Raw genomic sequence first — 24399 nt, 5'->3', positions numbered from 1 at the left:
AAAGAAACATGAAAGACAGGATGTACCTTCATAGTAGCTGGTAACATCAGACGATACGCTATAGGATTGATCTGCTTCTGGATAACAAATGGTCCCAATCTCCGATAGTCCAATTTGTCACATGGTCGCTTGATCTTAATATTTCCTCAAAGCAGCCAAACTTTGTCTCCAATCGTGAATTTAGGTGCCTGATTCCGAAATTTGTCCGCGGACGCCTTGTAAGATTCTTGGGCAGTTTGCAATTGAAGCTTCAATGTAGTTTGAAGCTGCGAAAGCTCCTTCACCAATCCTTCAGCTGCCGGATTGTTAATCGTTGACGAACTCCATAAGTCAAGCTTCGGATGGTATCCATAATTGGAAAAGAATGGCGTTTGTTGAGTTGACGCATGAAGGGTGTTGTTATATGCGAACTCGGCTAGCGGTAGATATGCGACCCAATCATCTTGTTGATAGTTGATGGTGCAATATAAATATTGCTCTAAAACTTGATTCACCCGTTCTGTTTGGCCGTCCGTTTGAGGATGAAATGCCAAAGAAAGCTTGATATCGACCTTCAATATTTCAAAAAGAGATTTCCAAAACTTTGACACAAACTGGGTTCCTCGATCCGATACGATATCATCTGGTAGACCATGATATCGATACACATTATCAAGAAAGAGTCTTGCTGTGTCTTTGCTTGACGATGTCTTCTTGCAAGGGACAAAATGCGCCATCTTTGTAAGCCGGTCTACGACAACAAAAATGCTGTCAAATGAATTCGATGGTGGTAGATCCGTAATAAAGTCCATGGAAACCGAAGACCATGGTCGGCGCGGAATAGGCAATGGCTGTAGAAGTCCATAAGGCCGATGTCGAGGGTTTTTGGATCTTGAACAAATGTCACAAGATACAACAAAATCTTTCACATCCTTCCACTTTTGAGGCCACCAGAAATCGCGGGAAATAAGTTCCAAGGTCTTATTGAATCCAAAATGTCCTACAGCAGGAAAGTCATGACGAGATTGAAGAACTCGGAGTCGTGTTGGCCCTTTTGGGATATACAACCATTCTTCGAAATATACTAGATCTCCTTCCATCTTGAATTTATCATCACTAGCATGTTGCTTGATATCAAGGGCTAGAGAATCTTCAATGGTTGCGGCCCGTACCTGGTCGAGGAAGTCAGCATCAATTGGTACAATAGCTGCGTTGAGCCGAAATTTCTCTGGCTTCAACAATGTCGTGCACTATTGATCAAATGCTGCATCTCCAGCCTTTGGCGCGAGATATGATCTCCTTAATAATGCATCGGACAACCCTTGTTGCTTCCCAGGCCGATAAGTAATAACAAAGTCGAACCTGGATAGCGACATACTCCACCGAGCTTGACGCCGATTCAAAACCCGAGCCGACATAAAATACTCCAAATTCTTGTGATCCGTATATACGGTCACTGGATGTGCAGTTCCTTCAAGAAAGTGGCGCCACTCTTGGAAAGAATCTACTATAGCAAGGAGTTCCTTATCGTGGATCTCATAGTTGATCTCAGCAGCAGAGAATTTTCGAGAATAGAACGCAACTGGATGGAGCTTTTCATCTACGCCCATTTGTGAAAGTACAGCTCCCAAAGCAAAATCCAAAGCATCTGTCTCCAAATAAAAGGCCTTTGTAAAGTCTAGATGTACCAAGATTAGAGCTGTAGTAAATACCATCTTCAAATCTTGAAATACTTTTTCTGCGATAGGTCCCCATTTGAGCTTGTCCTTACACGTTAACCGAGTGAGGGGGGCAGCAACTTGAGAATAATTCTTGATGAAGATCTGATAGTAGTTAGCAAATCCAAGAAAACATTGTACGTCCCTAACCGTCTTCGGAACTTCCCAAGACATGATTGCTTCCACCTTCTTTGGATCCATCTTCAAGCCTTCCGTAGTCGCGATGAATCCCAAAAACTCCATCTCAGTTTGGTGAAATAAGCACTTCTCCAATTTGGCATAGAGTCCTCGCTCCCGTAGTTTTTTGAGTACGAGACGAACGTGCTTCTCATGTTCTTCCTCGTTCTTAGAAAATATCAAAATATCATCTAGATAGATGACAACAAAATCGTCTAGATGCTCTCGAAAGATGTCATTCATCATGTGTTGAAAGACCGCTGGAGCATTAGTAAGACCAAATGGCATGACATTGTATTCAAAATGGCCATACCTTGTTCGGAATGCTGTCTTCCATTCATCTCCTTCCTTGATTCGCACAAGGTTGTAAGCTCCCCTTAGGTCAATCTTTGTAAAGATCCTTGCACGCCCAAGTTGTTCTAGAAGACCAGAGATCAAAGGCAGTGGATAGCGATTCTTTTTTGTCACCTTGTTGAGACCTCGATAGTCCACGCACATCCATAGTGAGCCATCCTTCTTCTTCACAAATAAGATTGGTGCCCCAACTGGCGACTTCGAATGATGGATGAAGTTCTTGGCTAGATTCTCGTCAATGTACTTCCGCAACTCAGTCAACTCCGTCTGCGACAAATTGTAGATTGGTCCAAAAGGTGGTTGTGCTCCTTCTTGCAATTCAATGGCACAGTCATAGGGTCGATGCTCTGGCAGCATATCAGCATTCTTCTTTTCAAAGACATCTTTGAATTCTTCATACTGCTTTGGAATAACCAAAGTCGGAGTTGCATCTTCTCGAGTCGGAGTTGCGAAGATGACAAGAGGTGTATTTTACTTGGCTTCCTTCATGAAAGCCCTTGCAACTATAAACAAAGATTTGTTTCTAGACATTGTCTTGGCAGATTCCACCTTCAAGGAGTTTGTTGGAAATGTCACTTTCCGCAACTTCCAGTCTATCAATGGATTATATCTATCAAGCCAAGATAGTCCCAAAATGATAGGACATGAAGGGGTCTGATAACATTAAACACAATATTGCTCTCATGGTTTTCAAGACGTACCTTCAATGGTTTAGTTTCATGGATAACATTGCCCGAAGACAATGGTCGTCCGTCTATGACTTCTACATGGACAGGCTTAAGTTTCTTTACAAGAGAAATATTGTGAAGCTTGGCAAACTCTTCATCTATAAAGCAAGCGGATGTACCCGAGTCTAATAAAGCATCGACTTGTAGTTCTTGAATATCCAGATGTAAAGATACCATAAAACAATCTGAAGGTTGAGTTGAGAGAAAGGGACCTTGATTAATTTTGGATGTTGAGATGTCCAGCCGCACGGTCCCTATTGTGGCTGGGCGTCCTTGTTTTCCTGCATGCTTGTACTCCTGAGTCTTGTTGTTTGAGGCTTCTGTTTCTTCCGACAATCTACAGCTTTATGGCCCGCTTCTCCGCAATATAAACACAAGTTTTGTTCAAACCGTCGCTTCCTTTCCTCACCTATGAGGGGTTTGAAACGTACCGCATCAATTTGCATGGGTTCAGGATCTGTTGAGTGATTCTCTAGACCTTTTGAAAATGTAGCAAATGCTCCATGATTTCTCCAGCCTGATCGTCTTTCTTGTCGTAATTCAAAGAGGCGGTTGTCACAAATAATTGCCTGAGATATAAGTTCTTCTAAAGTATCCGCCTTAGGCATAGTGATCAATAAGTTCTTGACATCATCTCTCAGTCCATATCGAAATCGTGTCATGAACGCCTTATCATTCCAATCAAGATCACATGTAAGCTGTTGAAATTCTGCAGCATAGATTGCAGCAAAACGTGATCCTTGTCGCAGATTTTGTATCTTTCTTTCAGCCACTCTTTCTCGATCGCTATCTCCAAACGCAGTAGTAAGTCTCTCTATGAAAGCCTCTAGGTTGTACAATATTGGAGAATCCTTCTCCAATAGTGGAGTAAACTAAGAGCGAGCATTTCTTGATAGAAGAGTACCTATGAAAGCAACTTGGGTAAATCCATTCGGATAACGAGAAAGGTATAGGCGTAGGTAAAGCCATACTTGTTGCACAAAACCTCGGAAGTTGGCTCTTGTTCTGTCAAACTTGTCTGGCATACTCGCTTTTGGTTCTTTCGTACTAATCCTTGAAGTATCCATAGGGGTCGTATGTGACACATGTCTTGCTTCTCTCAGTCGAATAATCTCTTGTTGTAGGCTATGAATTTCACGTCTATCTTCTTCGGTCACTAGATCAATTTGAGGTTCTTTACTTGGATTGCGAAGAAATGCAATCTCCTTTCGTACACTATTCATAAGAGCTTGAAGATCTGCAAGAGTTGCCACTCTATTGTCTACTTGTGGAGATGCACTGTCTATGACCTGGTCTACTTCCATATTTAGAGAATAGATGGATTAAAATTTTGAGAGAAGAAGAAATTGCTAAGTCTCTTGGAGAAAATTGTAGCACTACCTGTCACTAAAACCTACTCGGAAAAAAGGGAAAAAAAATACTAAACGATTTCAATTTTAGAGGAGGGTAATCCGCAACCTCTAAAAATGCCTCAATGCTTTCGAGAAGAGGGGTAATCCGCACTCTATCAAGAAGGCAAAGCTCTGAAATCGATGTTAACAGTCTTTTTTACTAGCTATGCTAAACAAAAAGAAGGAATTAATATTAGTCTAAGAGAGGATAATCCGCAATCCTTAGAATGCTCAAGTATCTCCAAGGAAAGGGGTAGTCCACTCTCTGCCTCAAAGAACTAAGCTCTGATATTGTGATTGAGAAAATATCAGTTTAGAGGAAGGTAATCCGCAACTCCTAAAGTGCTAGAATACCTTCAAGAAGAGGGGTAATCCGCTCTCAAACAAGAAGGATTCAGCTCTGATATTAAGATAAAGGTAGTCTCGACAAACTGTCACGGACCAAAAATACAAACAAGAAATCTAAACAAGAAGTTCAAGAAGAAATGACAAGAACTAGATTATTAGATGAGTACAAGAGCAACGCCAAGAGAATTGAGCTAGAGCTTCAAGAGATGTGTTGTCGAGACTGAAGAACTCTTCAGCCTCGACTCCTATATATACTACTGGCCTATGGTTCTAAGGAAGCGCATCAAGAAGCTTCCCAAGAACTATGAAGCTTCTCGAGCAACTACCCAAGAGCTAGGAAGCTTCTCAAGTAACTTTCTAGAATCTACTAGAATATTCTAAGAATCTTCTAGAGCCTTCTAAAGGAATCTTTAGGGAATCTTCAAAGAATCTTTAGGGAATCTTCAAAGAATCTTTAGGGAATCTTTAAAGAATATTCTAAGAGAATATTCAAGGAATCTTCTGGAAGTTTCTAGAGACTTCTTTCTAGAAGGTTCTAGAAACTTGTCTCTAGAAAGGTCTAAGAACTATGTCCCTAACATCGGCATTCTCCATAATATTCATTGTAGACTATAGTAAATACCATAGCTATAGTATTTAGAATCTAGTGGAGAAGTACTATTTATCCTCTCCTCTTTTCTCTTCTTGTATACAAGGCAGAACCAGATGAATAGATTTTTATGTGTGAAGCTCTCTCTTCTTAGAAACCGTCTTGTGTATATGACTTACTACTATTCTTGTGTGTGTGTATGACTTACTATTACTCTTGTGTTTTACTAAACATTCTCAACAGTTCTAAACCTCAGCATTGTAACACATCTATAAAAAATAAAAATAAGAATAAAATAGAAAGAAAGAAAGAAAGAAGGTAGAATAGTAAGTTTTTGATTTTGTTGATCTTATCTTGGCTTTCACTCACATGTTGTAACACGACATTTTATATTTCTATTTTTTCGTTTTTTTAATCATGTGTGAATAGTGAATAATGAATAATTAAAATAGGGAATTGTTAAAGTGACTCAAACATTTACTAAATCAACCTACCCATCATCATTCATTAAGGATCCAACCACTTTTTCATTGATTTTTGACCAATGCATATCTAGTAATTGAGAAACTTTTGATGATGGTTAGGATGGTTGATTTTAGTAAATACTTGGGTCACTTTAACAATTCCCTAAAAATAAAACCACACTCAAACATAAAATGAGAACCAAGTGCTTACATACAAATATAAGAAGGTTTTCAAGTTACCAAATAAACAAAATCAGAAAGATGGGTTGATGAGTTGAAATGTAATACTTCTATTTTTTTATTTAAAAAAAATATAAAAATTTACACACACTCAAATCGATCATGTCAAATGTTGCAACAACTTATCGTTAATCGATGAATAAATCAAGAAGTAAATTAAAATCTTGGTTTGTAAGTGAATGTTGCTTAGGGTTATAATTATGTGATGAAGACAACGTGGATCCAGATTTTAGCCAGAGACCTAGATAACAACTAGCTGTGTGCGTTTTCCGTGGTGGAGCAAGCCAAGTTTAGCAGGATGCGAGCGAACAATGGGTAGAACGAAGTTTCAGAAATGTCGGCGTGGCGCCCTCGGGAGCACCCCGCTTGCCCTAAAACCCCAAGTTTGGAGGGGTGATGGTGGGGTGGGGGATCAAGCCACTGGCACGGCACTCTAAACTTAGGACGATGGCTCGTTCAACACCCCCCGGCGCCTTCGTCCACACTTCGTTGACGCTGCCCTTCGACCTTGTGGTGCTGATGCTGTGCACTCTGACTTGGACGCCGCGACGCGGATTTCGTTCCTTCAGGTGGAACAGGTTGAGCTCAGGAAGCCGTAGATCGAGGGGTTGATGGATCCATTTTTGAATTGAGACGCAATCAGTGGCTTATGATGTTTGTGTTTTTGGTAGGGTTCCCAGTGTAGTGGAATTGTTGTTGTTGTGTTTTGTTTTGTTAGTATGTTTGTTTGTGGATGAATGCGTTTCTGAATTGAGTGGCTTGGAGCTTGAAGGAGGAGGCGGGCGACGCGTGTTGTGGGACATGAGCTGGTCAGATCTGGACAGTGACTGGAGAGATTGGTAGGGGGTACAAGACTAGTAGTGTAGAGGACAGGAGTAAGACATGAGAGCTTCGGCATGGATTCTAGTGCGAATAAGAGCGCCGCGGCTCTTGGAAGTGTATTGCAAGCGGAAGCGTAGCAGGACGAGAGTTTCCACGACCATTTTATCTCATCGTGACTTCACTCGTGTAGCATAATTCACTTTGATTTTGGGCGAAGATATTCGCACAGAAGTAAGAACAGTAAAATGATCTGGAGAAGAAAAGTTTCGCGAGAACGTAGCTTGTGTTTGAGAATTCGTGAAACGCTGGATCAGTATTGATAGCGGCAGGGGTAGATACAAGTGTGCGAAGGTTTGAGATCTCAAAGTTTGGAGGAGGAGTCTTGTACAGAAGGACGTCTACAATCTTAGCAGCAGTTTTGGTACGAGCTTACGTGCGGCACTGGCAAGGTTCGATTGACGCGGTGCACGCGACGTGTTGGATTCCAAGGAAGGACGATTGTTTTGGCACCAAGTTTTGATGTCCACTGACCGAGGTGAGCTCACCAACATGAATCTATAACTTGAACCATTCATCTCAGTTGTGAAACACGCCCTTCCGACAGCTGATAGCTCAGTAGCGAGTGCTGCGATAGCATCAAGCTTCCATGTTGAATTGTTACGCAAGGCAATGTCTTTCGCAATGCCCAGCTCCGGATTTGGAGATTGATCGCAAGTCGAACTAGGTCACGATGTCAGCAGGGTGCTGTCTGAATCCCTCTTCCTTTTTAAATCTTGCGTGCAGGCCTCCTTACTTACCGAGTCGAAACATGTGACTGATCAACCAAATGCCTTCAAAGTATTCCCTAATTTTCATGAATTGCAAACGTCTTCTTTTCTGGACGTTGTATTCAAGTCTCACAATGTGACCACTAGTCCGCGAGTTGTGCTGCAGGAGGAGAAACGATAGTACGTGGAAGTAGCTAGTGACTTCTTCCGACTGTCTGTAGCAATTATGTTCTGGACATGGTGTGTAGAATTCATTGCAGCGAAGTTTGACTGTGTTCGTGCGCCTGAACTGATGAATTTTGTTGCAGGGTAACGTTAGCCATTAAACTAGAGCAGGCAAGATGTATCTTGCAGGACTTGTTAGCTCTACGTTCGTGATGCCCCATCGGCCAGCAGGAAATGTAGAGCTTGTGGAGCTCTCGCTGGAGGATGAGTATCTCCCGCCCAAGCCCGTGGAGAGACACAAGGAGCTTCACAGAGATCATCTCAGCAACGGCAATGGGCATCTGAATGATACTACAATCTGTGACTATGGTGTTAGTAATCAGACTCAAGCTATCTCTGAGATTAAGAATGGCAATACCAGCATGATACCTGCCGCGTCGAATGTGAAATCGAAAGCTAGAAGAAGACGCAGGATTTCTATGGAGGATCTACCCCCAGACCTTTACATGGAGCCTCTGAATCCTCTATTGTTGAGGTCGCCTGAAAGTGGTGCAACGTCTCTTGGTTCGCAAGATCAGCTCCAAATTAGGTCGGCTTTGCAAGAGAGAGCGGTGCGTGTGTTGCGAAAGTTAGGTTTGGAAGAGCAGGGTTTGGATCAAGAATGGTCGTTCTGGATGTCGGGTGTGGCGCAAATAGATAAGACCGTGACTGTAACAGAGGTGACGTCGAGAATGACGACAGTTAGCTTGAGGTCGAAGCTTGGATCACCACTGTTATCAAGTAGAGTTCAACACCACCCGTTGGAAGTGGCCCAGGAGTTGCAAGAGTACAGACTCTCAGATGCAGACGCAAGCACAAGTGATGCCGAGCCTAGAGAGCCATCGAGGGAGTCTTGTGAGGAAATTGGGAGGAATGTTATCAATGTAGAGCGTCTACCAAAAACAAACGAGGCCTTCGAAAGGTTTTTGCAAGAATTGGAAAGGATAGAGGAGAGTGAATCCATGAAAGAGCGAAAGCCATCTACGAAGAAAGTAGAAGCTGGAGAGGTTGCGCCGCAATACTCTGGTCGAGAGACAGTGAGGGTTACACAACTACGTATTGAGCAACCAGATGAGTCAAAAAGGGAGGGATCGCGAGATTATGAGGCGCCAATTGTAGCATCGGAGAATTCGAACTTGGAGTGTGGAAGTGTAGCTCTTCATGGTCTGGGCAAGCCAACTCTATCACCTATACCATCTCTGTCGAGCCCTATGATGGAGAGGTCCTCTCCACAATCTCTGTCACCTTTACCATCTTTGTCCAGCCCTATGATGGAGAAGTCATCCCTTATGTCTCCATCACCTTCACAATCTTTGCCTAGCTCTGTGATATCAAATTCATCTCCACAATCTCCATCTCCTCTACCATCTTTCTCTAGCCCCGTCATGGAGAAGTCGTCTCTTCCAAGTGTGTCACCTTTGCCGTCTCTCTCAAGCCCCGCGATGGAGACGTCGTGCCTTCCAAGTCTATCCCCTATGCCATCTCTGTCAAGCCCCGTTATGGAGAAGTCATCTATGCAGTCTCTGTCACCTCTACCGTCTTTTTCAAGCCCAATGATGGAAAAGATGCAAGGGGATTGTGCTTCGACGGAATCACCTTACTCGAATAATACAGAACTTCCGAACCTGCCGAAATTGGTAGTGAAAGTAGTGGGAACTACGGCTGTGAAGAAGGGAAAAGTATCAAGGAGCTCCTCGTCGAAACTGATAGAGTCGGATAATCAAGGTCTTTCATTTCGGCGATGGAAGCGAGAGTCTCCTCCTGAACGAAAGCTGACTTTAGCCTCTTCGAATTTTCAGGATCTTGATATTGGAACCTCACAGGACGTTGAAATTCCTGCCGATGAGTACGCGAAGACTATAGATGTAAAATCGATTCTAGCTAGCTCAGGACGCAGGCTTTCCAAACCTCGCGATAAAGGCATAGACGAATCCTTGGAGGATGATAAGAATATCACAACTGACCAAGCCAAGTCTTCTCCACCAAACTTTGAAGCTTTCCTGAATCTCAAAACCTTCGATCTGGGTCTTAGAAGAGCAACGGCCAATGTGGATTTGGATGTCCGGAAGTGTAGAGACGAGTCGCAGCCTGATTATCATTCTCCGTCATCTTTCACGTGCAGACTTTCGCCTCTGTCTTTATTCTCAGACGACCCTGAGCCATTTCAATGGAACCTGTCCCCGTTCCATGACAAGTTTTCCGACTTAGGCCAGGCTCATGAAGAAGCGTCGATGCGCAGCAAATCTCCCCGGTCAGTGCTGTCCCAGGAGCCGGAGGATGTCTCCCATTTTACGCGACGCGCGAGAGGAAGCTGCGAGACGCGATTGAAGACTCGTCCGCCTTGGGACTCTTCGTGCACATACTTATATAAATATAAATACGAGTCTTCAGAGGTGGAGTCTCCGCCAAAAACCGGGTACAGACAACAGCCATTTTCTACGTTTCAATACAACGTGACCGGGGAAATGGGAGTGACGTCGTCAGATGAGGATCGAGATGACGCTCCTGATACTGCGACCCTAGTTAACGAAGATCGGTACCCTTCAAGTTCTCCTGAGTTGCGATGCTTTCGAGATGCAAATCAACGGGAGCCATGGCTTGATGAATTAGACGACACGGACTTGGAATTCCTTTTCCCCCTTGATTTCAAAAATAAGAATGAAGTTCTAATCACAGCAGCACTGCGGGCGTGTAAGCAGGTTTCGGCGAATGCAAACCCCCAGACGCCTCAAGAAAGTCCGAGGAGACTTAGTGAAGACATGATCACAGCAGTGCTGGAGGTGCAGAAGCAGATTTCGGCAATGGCAAGCCCCCGGACGCCTCAACAAAGTCCGAAAAGGCCTAGTAAAGACATGATCGCAACAGTACTGAAGGTTCGCAAGCAGATTTCAGCAACGGCAAGCCCTCGGACACCTCAAGAAAGTCCGAGGAGATCTAATGAATACGTGGTTACAACAGTACTGAAGGTACGCAAGCAGGTTTCAGCAATGGCAAGTCCCCAGACACCTCAAGAAAGTCCGAGACCCGATGAACACAAGGTCACCGCTGTACCAGAGGCGTGCAGAGAGGCATCGGCGACGATACTTTCGTCGTCACCTCAAGAAAGTAAGAAACCACCTAACACAGACATGATCGCAACAGTACCAGTGGTTCGCAGAGAGGCATCGGCGATGAAACTTTCATCGTCACGTGAAGAACCTAACATAGTAACGATCGCACCAGCACCAGATGTGCGCTTGGAGGATTCGGAAATGGCAGGCCTCACAACACCACAGGCAGGTGTAAGACCTACAAATCAGAAGGCCTGGGTACCACTCATCCCCAGCCAGCTCCACAGCGCCAATTCAACTCCTGTTCGTAGCCCTACGAAGAGAGACACTTCCACATCACGGCGCCTAAGGTTTCAAGAGAAATCTTCAGATGTTTTCGTCGCAAGCCTCTCCAGAGGTGTTTCTTCTGAAAGGCAGAGCCCTCTTCCTCCGAAGCCGGCTCCTAAGCGCCATGTCAACTTCGCACCCGACCTGGTGACAGAATTCCCGATCCCAACATCGAACTCAGACCGGAAGTCTAAGCTGTCTCCGCTTCAGGTTCCTCTTCCGCGTGGTGGTGCAAATCATGAGGCCAAACCTTCCAACGCGAATAGCTGGCAAGTTCATGAAGAGGACGGTCCATCTATTATGACATCTAGACGACGGTGGAGTTGCCGATACGAGAGTTCAACTGCTCAGGGGAGATCAACGAAATCGGGGTGGGGCACCGTTGAACGGCCTCCTAAAGGCCGCCGACGGCAGAGAATAGCGACCTCGTTGCCGTTTTGTTCTGGGAGTCTGTTCTCGTGGCCACAGAAGTTCGCATTCAAGGTGAGCAAGAACAGGCCCGCAGACAGCAGCGACGACGACGACATGGTTGTCGTCGACGCGCACAGCTTTGGTAGGTCAGCACGTACAGACGCAGATGCGGTTCGAAGGATACTTAGAGGTAGTCAGAAGAAGTATGCAAACATGTCTGGCTGATATAATGACACGATTTTCAGTAAGGCACAAACAAGTCTACTCTTGTACGATATTGCAACAGACAACAAACCCACATAATTTTTTTCCTGTCACTGCGATTATCTGTTCAATGAATGCATATAAGTAGTCAGAACTTTTCATTCTGTTTATTTAGGCCTACATATCATTACCAGTCATATTTTCAAATAAATTGTAATTATATCAGTTTCCAACAGAGGATAAAATATGCTACTGGTTTAAGAAACTTTTCTACTCAATTTGAGAGATAATTAAATGCCTGCTTTGAGATTCCAGGTGCACTACTCAATCCATTGTCACGTCTCTGAAAGTGTGTATTTGCGTACATTCGTGTATTACAAGGCGGGCTTCAATGGTGAAGATATGAACACGAAATGAGTCTGGCCTACAACTATCTCTCAGGCAAGCATTAGTGTCTGAGGACAGCTTATTGCACCTACAAAGAATGAATTGTAATTGGAGTAGAACCTCACTATTTTACACTCCCAGCTTGTGGGAAAACCGTTCGGTTAGATTGGCGATCACAAAGCCCGCAAACACCTGCAGGAGTGACGACAGCCGTGAAAGGTCAGTTCCTTGGCATGACCTGAATATACACCCCACAAACTAAAGTCTTCTTGTATAGGATACATGAAGAGCAGTGAATGTTAGCTAGAAATTTCACTAATGGAGAAGCCTAGAAGAGAAGTGAGTCGAACCTGAGCAGAACCCAGGATGTAGATGAAAGAATAATGGCGTCCATGCACCACCATGTCGGCCATCATAGCTAGTGGGATAGTCAAGGACATGCCGAGGGTTGCGACAAGAGGGTTCGTCCATACAACAGACATGGCCCTGCACAGTAACCATCGTCTCATGTTATTGTACACAACTTATTCCTCCGCAGCACATGAGGATATATAAGCGTTTGAGTACCCATGTAGCAATAATAAATGATGCGACCAATTCTGAAGGAGAGGAGTAATACCAAAAATAATCTGAAAGAACGCTTCCAACGAAGCCGTTCGCCAAAACAACCTCATCTACTTTCAAGGAGGTTGGGACGCTAAATGCAGGTTCAAGCCCGAATGCGTGTAGAGGGTAAACTACACACCCAACCATCGATCATAGATAAAAACATCAGTACAAATGCACACACCAACATTGTAATGCAGCAAGCTTTTCCAATCCAAAGAAAAGCCAGAAGACATTGAAGACCTGCAACGATGGTTTGAAGTGGAAGTTGGAGAGGATGAAAATCCCCTAAATTTTTTAAGTAACTCGACAGAAAGCATCAAAATCGTAATGTACTTACTGCACCACCAAGCGCCTATGAGAGTGAAGAGCCCAATGAAGCCGAACATTTTTTGCATGTCAACACCATGGCCCTCCTCCCCTCCATACTTCTTTAACATCACTGCAGATGCAAACATAAGATAACGAAAACCTTGGGCTTTAACTTTTTGCTCGATACAGTGTGCAAACAAAGTTTATGTCAAGCTGGACAACGTAGGTTCGACAGAATTTGCAGTTTCTGGACATGTACCTGTAAACAGACCATACATGACAGCTGAGAGAAGACCAAGGAAATCTCCTGCCAAAGAATGTTGATCAAGACTGTCACATACCACTAACATACATTGTTACTCTTTGTGCAAAACCTACACGCTCAAGAAGTTGAGCAATGATTCGTCAGCTCCATGAACATAAAATAAACTGCATGACCCGTCTCATCGTGGGCAACAGAAATATATCTTCACAAACTGTAGGAACGTAATAGTTTCACTCCATCAAACCAACGAAATCGGAAGATTATGCCAGTGTAACGGCCACATGGATCCTGGTGCGAATTAGTATTGAAAGTAATCATCTCTGACAGGATAGAAACTTACTCATTCAAAGACTCGCTGCTGTCGTTCGTCGACCAAGTCTTGCCCAAAGTAGTCATGGCCACTCCAGTAATGCTGACTAGCACTGCAACAACCTTAGCAAGGTTGAGGGATTCCTGGCCAAAAAGCACTCCAAATAGGAGAGTAAAAAGCCCTGCTGTTGATGACAAAATTGTGGTGCTAGCCACACTTGTAAGGGCCAATGCCGCGTTGGACAAGTACTGCAACACAATCACTAGCCGATTCAGACGATGACCAGAAGACGGGCAGTTCATTAACAAGTAAGACGCATTCGGATTCCTTTTGCAATTGCAACATTCAGATCTTCAACCAATCGTACATGCAAGAGTGGTTGGTGGATTTGAGGTTTCGCAAGTTTCATACCTCGGTTATAACCCAAAGAGGGGCCATGATCATGCTGATCTTCGCTATTTCCCAGGTTGTAAAGACAATTTCATCCTTAAATTCGTCTAAACTGCTGCTAGCCTTGGTCAAAAAGGGGTGGATGGACTGGGGATCTTGTTTCTCAGAGTTTATCTCCTTCATGAGGACCATCTTCTCAAGATCGATCTCGGAATTCTTGTGCACGCCATTTGACCGCATAGGCGATCCCGGCAAGGAAGACAGTCTAATCCCATGGGCATTTGAGTTCTTGGGTTTCAATTTGTTTTTTCTTTGGTAGTGGTCACAAATGTAATCCTTCAAGTACGACACAGGTAGGTAGATAACTAATAACGAGGCCCCTAAGTAGGTGAGCACGAAGGGATGCTTGTAGGCTTCAAAAATGCTCTGCGATACATTCCCATCCCTCATTTTAAATCAACAGAAAGTGTTTGATTTGAAGCTACGTTGAAAATACTATGACTGAAGATCCTATTAACAAGTAATACAATTTGCACATGACATAAAGCAGACGTTTCGACAACATTGACGAGCCCACTTCCTACTTGATTCAACGAAACTCTAGTCTACCGCTCAAGTCCTGCTTAAGGTTCCTTTTCACTAATTCTCAATGTACCAAACAATGCAAAGATCCTGCCACCGGCAAACTTGAAAATTACAGGAGCTAGATTACTTGAGCTGAATTCACGAAAATTATTTTCACCAAATATGACCAAGATAGCAGTAGGAGGTTTAAAAATTTGTAAGCATTTGTAAAATCTCAAGAAAAATCTAACGATTAGATCTGGAAGGAAAATAACATTTGAAGTGAAAAGAAATTGAAAATCTCTCTGGATAACTTCATTACAAGGGATAATCGCGTAACGTGAAACTGAAACATTTGCTCGTTTCATGTCTACCCAACGGAAAAAATATCGAATACACACATGCATGAGAGGCATCTGGACCACGAACCTGCGTAACCTCGGCTGAGGTGACCCATATCAAAACAACGGAAGCGATCAGAACTAAGCCGGCCTTATATCGCCACCCCATTGTCGACGTCCTGGCTATCAGCCCTCTCTTGCTTGTGCAAATTCACAACCCGCTGGATCCTCCACCACTACGTCCACAAACGCGCACTCCTCCCCTCAATCTCCCTTCCTGGAACCCAGATCACAACAAAACCTCCGGCTAAACCCCTATAAAATCACAAAAGCCACAAAACCAACCACAAACGCATCGCCACGAACGAACTCCTCGCTCCCAACCCCAGATTCCCTTCCACCACACCCTACCGGAGCAAATCCCACGTACAGATCTGTCAAAAACACCGAATGGCTAGGGTTACACCTCCCGGACCGACCAAACGCCACGGGTGACCTCCCTCAACGCCGCAAAATGCAACGAAACGCGGCAAGAACCAAACTCAAGGTTCACGAGTGGCTCAGAGGCAGCCTAGGAGGCGAACCCGCAGCCAAAACGGAGCAAACCGAGGGAAACGGGGATGCGAGCAATGGGTCTGGTGTGGTAGAGCTCGCGCTGCTACAACCCTTCGGCGAATCCCACCTGACCCCGAATGACGATGGGTCCGAAGGTAGTGACCACCGGTCGCCGACCTGGTCGACAGGGGACCTACCGTTGGTCTTGAGTCCATATCCAGTTCCGAATGGCATGAACTACATATTGCATCTTAGCCGTTGAAATTCGAACTTAACTGAATCTCGGTTACTAACTTCGAAAATAATTCATTATTACTCGAAAGGCTCGGTGTGTTTTTTCTTTTTTCTTTTTTCTTTTTCTTTCCCTCATCGTCAAGCACAAAGATGAGCTCCATTGTTGCCTATTGTAGGGTGCGGGTATGGGATAGGGAAGCGGTGATAGGTGGACGGATGCTCTTTCCCCCGAGGTCTCATCGAACGCCGCCTCCAGGTCTTGATTGGGGTCCTTCGCACTCCGTTCTAGGTCTCAATTCAAGTTGCATCTTCGATTTGAATTGAATGTCTACCTCCAAAAATTCCATAGTCTATGCATATTCCGTATTCATATTCTATAGAATATGCATGATTACTGATATGCTGTTGAGAGACCAGCATTGGATTGCATCATGGAGATTAAGGTTTGAGTTGCCTCTTCATACTCGGTATTGGCATGTCGCAATGCATGATTCATCATTCGAAGGTGATCCGCTGCTTCTTTCGGGACGCCAACATTCATGGAGATCAAGGTTTGAGCTGCCATCTTCATACTTGGTGTCCTTTTCCTGTACATTACAAAACATCAAACTCGAGCTTCATTACCTTCACATTCCTATCCTATCAGCATATGCCTCGACAAAGGCTTGCACATATCCAAGAGCTGAAGAACCTCTACAAGTCGCATATTCATGCGGTTAGCAATTGTTCAATGCTTCACAACACCATGATCTGCTAAACAATCAAATCAAGCCACATTCGGAAACACATCCAAGGCGACACTAGCATATTCTCCAAATTTATCTACTTTGATAAATAAATTATTTTTTAAAGTTATAATGATTTTTTTTTATAATTTTCAAACTTATTTTTATAAAATTAGAAAGTAGCATCTTGATCAATGTCCTAAAGCCATGTAACTTTACAAAAATAAACATGTCAAATCCAAAAAAAATTGTCTTTTCTTCTTTTCTAAGGTCTCCAAAACTTCGCTTTAGCCTTGTCAAAAGGTCTTTATTATCTAAACATATATTAGCTCTTTTTAGTCTTTATAAAGTTTGCTTCTATACATGAAGTCTTGCTTGTCTATTTAAAGAAGAACCTATAATTTTTGAAGTTATAGGATGTCTAGCATAAGCTTTAAATACTTCTTCAGAGAATTCATATAAATGTAGTATATAAAAGGATCCATCTTTAAAAACATGTTTAAAAAATATTTCCATACTTGTATTCTCATCAAATAGAGTAAATTCTATTTTGCTTGATTTACTTATAAAATTTCCAAAATATTCCACTCACAATTAGTGACTATAAATTTGCTCCTTGTGTCACAGACATACGCATGTAAGCCAATAATTACATATATAAATATGTAGAAGTAAGTAAAAGTAGGTAAAAATAAGTTAATTCTATAATATTTGTTATGAAAGCTTCCTAGAAGCTTTATAGATGCTACTTTGACTTTATAGGTATCTTTAATTAACTTTTTGGATTAGAAATGTGGTCAACAAGTTGGCCATGTGCCACACATGTTGTTAGCTTGAAGACCAAAGTAATTATGTAGCCCACATGTAGAAAAACTTGCCTTGTAAGTTAAGGCATGTGTCCTACAAAGTCAACATATATTGCACGTCCTATAGAACATCGCCATGTAGCCCCTAGTTAAATAGTATATATAGAAACAAGAGTGAAGCCCTCTTCACTCTTGTCAACTCTTTTCTTGCTTCTAGTCTAGTTTCAAGGGTCTCTAGTTTTCTTGTCTTTTGGCAATAGCCATTCGAGTTTCTTTTTTAATATACATATTGAGTTATTTCTATTTTGTCATCTTTTTTTGAGAGAAATCTCACTTGTTTATTTGTCTTTATCCAATTCTTGTCTTTGATAGATTGACAAGAGTATACTTACAATATCAAAGCTTTGTTTAATCTTCATTAAGAGTAGATTACCCCTTTCTCTTCATAAGACATAAGCATATTAGAAATTGCGGATTACCTTCTTCTAAACTGATATTGTCCTTAGTATTTTTTTTGTTTTCAAGTCCTTTCATCTATTTGTCTTGAGTGATATTATACATTTTTTTTTTTTTTTTTTTTTTTTTTCCTAAGTGTTATCATGGTAGAACTTGGTGAAATGAAGAGTGTAATGGCACAAATGTAAGAATAATTGAGAGAGTTAATACTTGTGATGCATCAACTCAATTTACCACCACAAGGAGCAACAAGATTAGCAGGAAGTGAAGATATAGAAATGATTGGAGCTGCTTCAACATCTGCATCAAATCATGTCCCTTCTCCTATAATGGAACATCCTTCTAGTGTTAGAGAACCTAGAATTACCCTACCTAAGAAGTTTGATAGTACCAGATCAAAATTTAGACGATTTATCAATCAAGTATAATTTGTGATTCAACTTCAACTTCAAAGCTATCCAACTCCAGGATTACAAGTTAGATTCATTAGTATGCTTTTTTTAGGTTTAGCACTATCATGGTTTTCATCTTTTCTTGAACGACGAGATCCGATATTGGATAATCTAGAGGCTTCTTTGGCGGAGTTTCGATCCATGTATGGAGAACATGATGCAATTTGTGTTGCAACCAATAAGATTCGTACTTTGCGACAAAGCAATGAATCAGTCAAATTGTATGCTTCACAATTTTGACAACTTGCAACTAATATCATGTAGGATGATGCTGCACTTGTTAGCCAATTTCTCTATGGATTACAATATGAGGTAAAAAAATTAATGGTCAACTTACCTGATCCTCAAACATTGAGTCAAGCAATTGACTTTGCTATGAAGTGCGACAATCGCCTTTTTGAATTTTGATCTGAGAACCGTACAAGTGGACCTCAACATTACTATAATTCAATGGCAATACCAATATCTTATACATACATATATTCAAAAATAGAGGATATGTAAATTGATGCAGTACGTTTCAAACCTCTTATTGAGCAAAAAAAGACTCATCGTTGTCAAGAAGGATTGTGCTTATATTGTCAAAAATCTAAGCACACTACTCAACATTGCCCAAAGAAAAGATGTAACTATAAATGAAGAGTACGGCAATCAAAGAAGATAGCATGTCGGAAAACAAATTTGTCCAGTTATAATAGGGATTGTGCGGCTGGAACCTTGTACAACACGTAGTGAAGGTCCTATTCTCTCCTTAGAATCCTTTCTATATTTTACATTAAATATTATTCTAGGACCTAAACATTACAAAGCCTCTACCTTGTTAGATTCAAGAGCCTCAGCATGTTTTTTAGGTGAAGAATTTACTAAAAGACATAACATACTTTTAGTGAAGAAAACTAAACCTGTTCATGTAGAAGTCATAGATGGTCGTCTATTATCTTCAAGAGATGTTACTCATGAAATCCTTCCTATAGAAGTAGCAACTAATGGTTATAGTAGCTTTATAATATTTAATATTATTAGATCTCCCTCTAATCCAATCATTTTAGGTTTATCATTGCTAGAAAAATATAATCCTAAAATAGATTAGACTTCTTATAGTCTTGACTTTTTTGAAAGTATAACTAAGAGCATAGTTAATCAAATAGAAATTCATAAGTCTAGTACAATTAAATCTATATTTGTAGATACAAGAGCTTTCTTGCATGCTGCAAAAAAATGATCACCTTGTGTCATTTATGCCATACTTGTTTCTACTGATAGAAAGACTTCAAGTGGCATTTCAAGCCAATATTAAGATTTTTAAGATGTATTTGAGAAGAAAAATGGGAATACTCTTTCGAAACATCATTCCTATGACTGGTCAATTGACCTTCAAGAAAGAGCACAACTGCCATTTGGACCAATCTATAATTTATCTTAAAATGAATTGGATGAATTCTAGGAGTATATTGAAGAGAATTTGGCTAAGAATTTCATATGCCATTCCAAATCTCTAGTAGGAGCTCCAATTTTATTTGTGAAGAAAAAGATGGATCATTGTGGATGTATGTTGATTATGAAGGATTCAATAAAATCACCATCAAGATGTCACGAATTTAAAATACTAACTGGAAACAAGAAGCTCAAGAAGAATTGGCAAGAATTAGATTAATCATATGAGTACAAGAATAACACTAAAGAGGTGAGCTAAAGCTCCAAGAGATGTATTGTTGAGACTAAGGATCCCCTCAATCTCAACTCCTACATATACTACCAGCTAGAAAGCTTCTCAAGTACCTTCCACAAACTAGGAAGCTTCTTAAACAGCTTTTATGAGTTAGGAAGCTTCTCAAGTAGCTTCCACAAACTACAAAGCTTCTCTAAAACCTTCTAGAATCTTCTACAACTTCCTAATATATGTTCTTGACATCACCCCCCTCCCTTTAGCTTCAAGGTCTCCGAAAAATACTCCTATTACAAGTTAGTACCATCGTAAGAAGTTAAAAATTTGTCGCATAATATCTGCAATATACTCCCATTGTTGTTCGTGCGACAAGTAGTTCATTGGTCCTTGTAATCAACGATAGTGTCCTACGCCTTCAATTTCCAACCAAGCATGAACTTTTGTATCTTCATTGTGAAAAAAATCTACAAACACTCCTTTGGGAAGATCATCGTAGTCAAGTTCTACCTCAAATACAATCACTAGCGACCTGTTACTAGGTATTCTCCGTCATCTTTGTGGTACAGGCAGTTCTTCATCTCGAAATCATCTTCATGAGATATTCTGTTGAGAAGACATAACTTGTATGGTATCTATCTCCTAGCTATCCATATCACATCAAAAAATACAAGCACTTAACATAGAAGAATGGGCTCAAGTTACAGATTTATAGTCTCTAACTATGTCTTTTAGAGGTTCCTTCTCCCCCTTCTTTGTAAGGTCAAGGATTAAGAAGCTTCAAGGAGAAGGAACTTCACTGAAAAACTTTCATCGAAAGAGCTTAGGTTTTTGAGGATAGCGTCGATGAAACTCCTGTACCTTTTGCGATGCATTGATAAGATTTTTTGCTCGTTCGCATGTATGCTCATGATATCATAGCCGCTCTAATACACTAGGTACTCCAATTTTTTCCACTTACGCCACAAATCTAATACCTTTTTCACCTCGTATTTCTCGTGGTTTTCAATTTCATTACTAGGTGGTAGACATTGTACTCTTCCAAGAAAAGATGACTCTCGATAAGATTCCAACAAAGAAATATGAAAGACTGGGTGTACCTTCATAGCAGCCGATAACCCCAGATGATACGCCACTAGATTGATTTGCTTTTGGATGACAAATGGTTCCAATCTCCGATAGTCCAACTTATCACATGGCTGCTTGGTTTTGATATTCCATCAAAGCAGCCATACTTTATCTCTAATTTTGAAAGTAGGTGCCTGATTCCGAAATTTATCTGCGGATGCCTTGTAAGCTTCTTGGGCAATTTGCAATTGAAGTTTCAATGTAGTTTGAAGCTCCTATAGTTGTTTCACAAATCCTTTAGCAACCGGGTTGTTATTGGTTGATGGACTCAACAAATCAAGCTATGGATGATATCCATAGTTAAAAAAGAATGGTGTTTGTTGAGTCGAGGCATGAAGGGTGTTGTTATATGTAAACTCGGCTAACGATAGATATGCAGTCCAATCATCTAGTTGATAGTTGATGCTGTATCGTATATACTACTCCAAAGTTTGATTCACCTATTCCCTTTTGCCGTCAGTTCGAAGATGGAAAGTCAAAGAAAGCTTGATATCTATCTTCAATATCTCAAAGAGAGATCTTCAAAACTTTGATACAAATTGGGTTCCTTGATCTGATATGATATCATCTTATAAATCATGATATCGATACACACTATCTAGGAAGAGCCTTGTTGTATCTTTGCTTGATGATGTTTTCTTGCAAGGGACAAAGTGTGCCAACTTTGTAAGCCAATCTACCACAACAAAGATGCTGTCAAATGAATTCGATGGCGGCAGGTCCGTAATGAAGTCTATGGAAAGTGAAGAACATGGCTGACATGGAATAGACAATGGTTGAAGAAGACCATAAGGACGATGCTGAGGGTTCTTAGATCTTGAACAAATGTCATAGGAGAGGACAAAATCCTTGACATCCTTCTACATTTGGGGCCACCAAAAATCTCGAGAAATAAGTTCAAAGGTCTTATTGAATCCAAAATGTCATGCAACTAAAAAATCGTGTCTAGATTGGAGAACTCGGAGTTATGTTAGTCCCTTTGGAATATACAACCACTCCTCAAAGCATAAAAGATCTCCTTCCACCTTGAACTTGTCATTATTTATACGTTGCATGATATTGAGGGCTATAGAATCTCAAATAGTCATAATACGTATCTGATCGAGGAAGTCAGCATCAATTTGCACTATAGTAGAGCAAAGCTTGAATTGTTTTGACTTCAACAATGTTGTACACTATTGATCAAACGGTGCTTCTCCAGCCTTTGGTGCTACATATGATCTCCTTGATAATGCATCGCATAGTCTTTGTTGCTTCCCAAGTCGATAAGTAATAACAAAGTCAAACCTGGATAACAACATGTTCCATCAAACTTGACAATAATTCAAAACCCGAGCCAACATGAAGTATTCCAAATTCTTGTGATCCGTGTATACGGTCACTAGATGCGCAGCTCCTTTGAGAAAGTGTCGCCATTCTTGGAAAAAATCGACTATCGTAAGAAGTTCTTTATCGTAGATCTTATAGTTGATCTCGACAGCAAAAAACTTTCGAGAGTAGAATGCAATCGGATGAAGCTTCTCATCTATGCCTATCTGCGAAAGTACAGCTCTCATAGCAAAATCTGAAGCATCAGTCTTCAAATAGAAGGCCTTTACAAAGTCCGGATGTACCAAGATTGGAGCCATAGTAAATGCCGTCTTAAGATCTTGAAATGTTTTTTTTGCTTGAGGTCCCTATTCGAGTTTATCTTTACATGTCAACCAAGTGAGCGGAGTAGCAACTTGAGAGTAATTCTTGATGAAGATTTGATAGAAGTTAGCAAAGCCAAGAAAGCATTGTACATCTCTAATTGTCTTTGGAACTTTTGATGATACAATTGCTTCGACCTTCTTAGGGTCTATCTTCAAACCTTCCGTAGTTGCAATGAATCCCTAAAATTCCATCTTAGTTTGGTGAAACAAACACTTCTCTAATTTGGCATAAAACCCTCGCTCATGGAGTTTTTCAAGGACCAGACAAACATGTCTCTCATGATCTTCTATGTTTTTAGAAAATATCAAAATATCATCTAGATAGATGACAACGAAATTATCAAGGTGCTCTCGAAAGATGTCATTCATCATGTATTAAAAGACCGTCGGAGCATTAGTAAGATCGAAAGGCATGACATTATATTCAAAATGGCCATACCTTGTACAGAAAGTTGTCTTCCATTCGTCTCCTTCCTTGATTCGCACAAGGTTATAAGCTCTCCTTAGATCAATCTTTCTAAAGATCCTTGCACGCCCAAGTTGTTTTAGAAGATCTCATATCAAAGGTAATGGATAACGATTCTTCTTTGTCAGCTTGTTGAGACCTTGATAATCCATGCACATCCGCAACAAGCCATCTTTCTTTTTCACAAATAAGATTGGTGTTCCAATTGGCGACTTTGAATGATGAATGAAGTTCTTGGCTAGATTATCGTCAATGTACTTTTGTAATTCCACTAACTCTGTCTGCGACAAATTGTAGATTAGACCAAAAGGTGGTTGTGCTCCTTCTGGTAAGTCTATGGCACAATCGTATCGTCGATGCTTCGGTAGGATGTCGGCATTCTTCTTTTAAAACATGTCTTCAAAATCTTTATATTGCTTCGATATACTTGCTGTCAAAATCTTCTCTCTACTAATTGGAGTCGCATAAATGATAAATGGTGTCCCTTCTTTGGATGATGTTATAAAAGCTTTTGCTCCAATAAATAAGGGTTTTTTTATTCGAAATCTTTTAATAGGCTTACTCTCGGGATGTTCTATAAGAAATGTCATCTTTCGTAACCTCCAATCTATAGTTGGATTATGCATTTCTAACCAAGAAAGACCAAGAATAATAGGATTTGATGGAGTTTGAATAATATTAAAAATAATATAACTACTATGGTCTTTAAACGTCACCTCTATATGTTCTGATTCATGGATGACACTACCAGGCAATGAAGGTCGTCCATCTATTACTTCTACGTGAACGGGTTTAGATTTTTGTACTAGAGGAATCTTATGATGCTTAGCAAATTTTTTGTCTAAAAAGTAAGCAGATGCTCCTGAATATAATAACGCTAAGATTTTTAGTTTTTGAGGGCCAAAAGATAGAGGAATAGTAAAGAAATGGGTAAGGTGAGCAAAAAGAGAGGAACCAGATTGTTGTTGTGGTATTGAATTGTCCAGCCGCACGATCCCTATTATAGCTGGGCATCTTCATTTTCTTGAATAAATGCACCTCTAGTCTTGACAATGCATCGATTTTGCTTCTTGGGGCAGTTTCTAGCTTTGTGGCCTTCTTTACTATAATACAAGCATATGTCATGGATACAGAAATACAAACTCGAGATCTAACAAGAAGTTCAAGAAGAACTGGCAAGAACTAGATTAATCAGATGAGAACAACACCAGAGAGGTGAGCTAGAGCTCCAAGAGATGTGTTGTCGAGACTGAAGAACTCTTCAGCCTCGAT

General features: G+C 41.1%; 2 protein-coding genes across 5 annotated transcripts; one reads left to right on the top strand and one right to left on the bottom strand.

Annotated features, from left to right (window-relative positions):
* Positions 1 to 6408: 6408 nt before the first annotated feature.
* LOC112293394 (uncharacterized) lies at positions 6409 to 11886 on the top strand. 4 transcript variants are annotated; one of them, XM_024542717.2, is made up of 3 exons: positions 6409 to 6566; positions 6761 to 7345; positions 7886 to 11886. In XM_024542717.2, the coding sequence occupies exon 3, from the start codon at positions 7919 to 7921 to the stop codon at positions 11792 to 11794; it is 3876 nt and encodes a 1291-aa protein (XP_024398485.1). In that variant the 5' UTR covers positions 6409 to 6566; positions 6761 to 7345; positions 7886 to 7918; the 3' UTR covers positions 11795 to 11886. The 4 variants fall into 4 exon arrangements, with proteins under 4 accessions (XP_024398485.1, XP_024398488.1, XP_024398487.1 ...); XM_024542720.3 differs by having other exon boundaries at positions 6420 to 6557; XM_024542719.3 differs by having other exon boundaries at positions 6562 to 6655.
* A 74-nt stretch (positions 11887 to 11960) lies between these two features.
* On the bottom strand, positions 11961 to 15567 carry LOC112293395 (putative transporter C405.03c). Its single transcript, XM_024542721.3, has 8 exons — positions 15037 to 15567; positions 14065 to 14469; positions 13684 to 13901; positions 13338 to 13408; positions 13107 to 13208; positions 12780 to 12897; positions 12511 to 12646; positions 11961 to 12352 (listed from the first exon to the last, which is right to left on the bottom strand). The coding sequence occupies exons 1-8, from the start codon at positions 15115 to 15117 to the stop codon at positions 12290 to 12292; spliced, it is 1194 nt and encodes a 397-aa protein (XP_024398489.1). The 5' UTR covers positions 15118 to 15567; the 3' UTR covers positions 11961 to 12289.
* Between the last annotated feature and the right edge of the window lie 8832 nt (positions 15568 to 24399).

This window comes from Physcomitrium patens, chromosome 16 (assembly GCF_059467195.1).
Source record: "Physcomitrium patens ecotype Gransden chromosome 16, ASM5946719v1, whole genome shotgun sequence".
Taxonomy (NCBI): domain Eukaryota; kingdom Viridiplantae; phylum Streptophyta; class Bryopsida; order Funariales; family Funariaceae; genus Physcomitrium; species Physcomitrium patens.
This window is presented reverse-complemented; position numbering and strand designations above follow the sequence as displayed.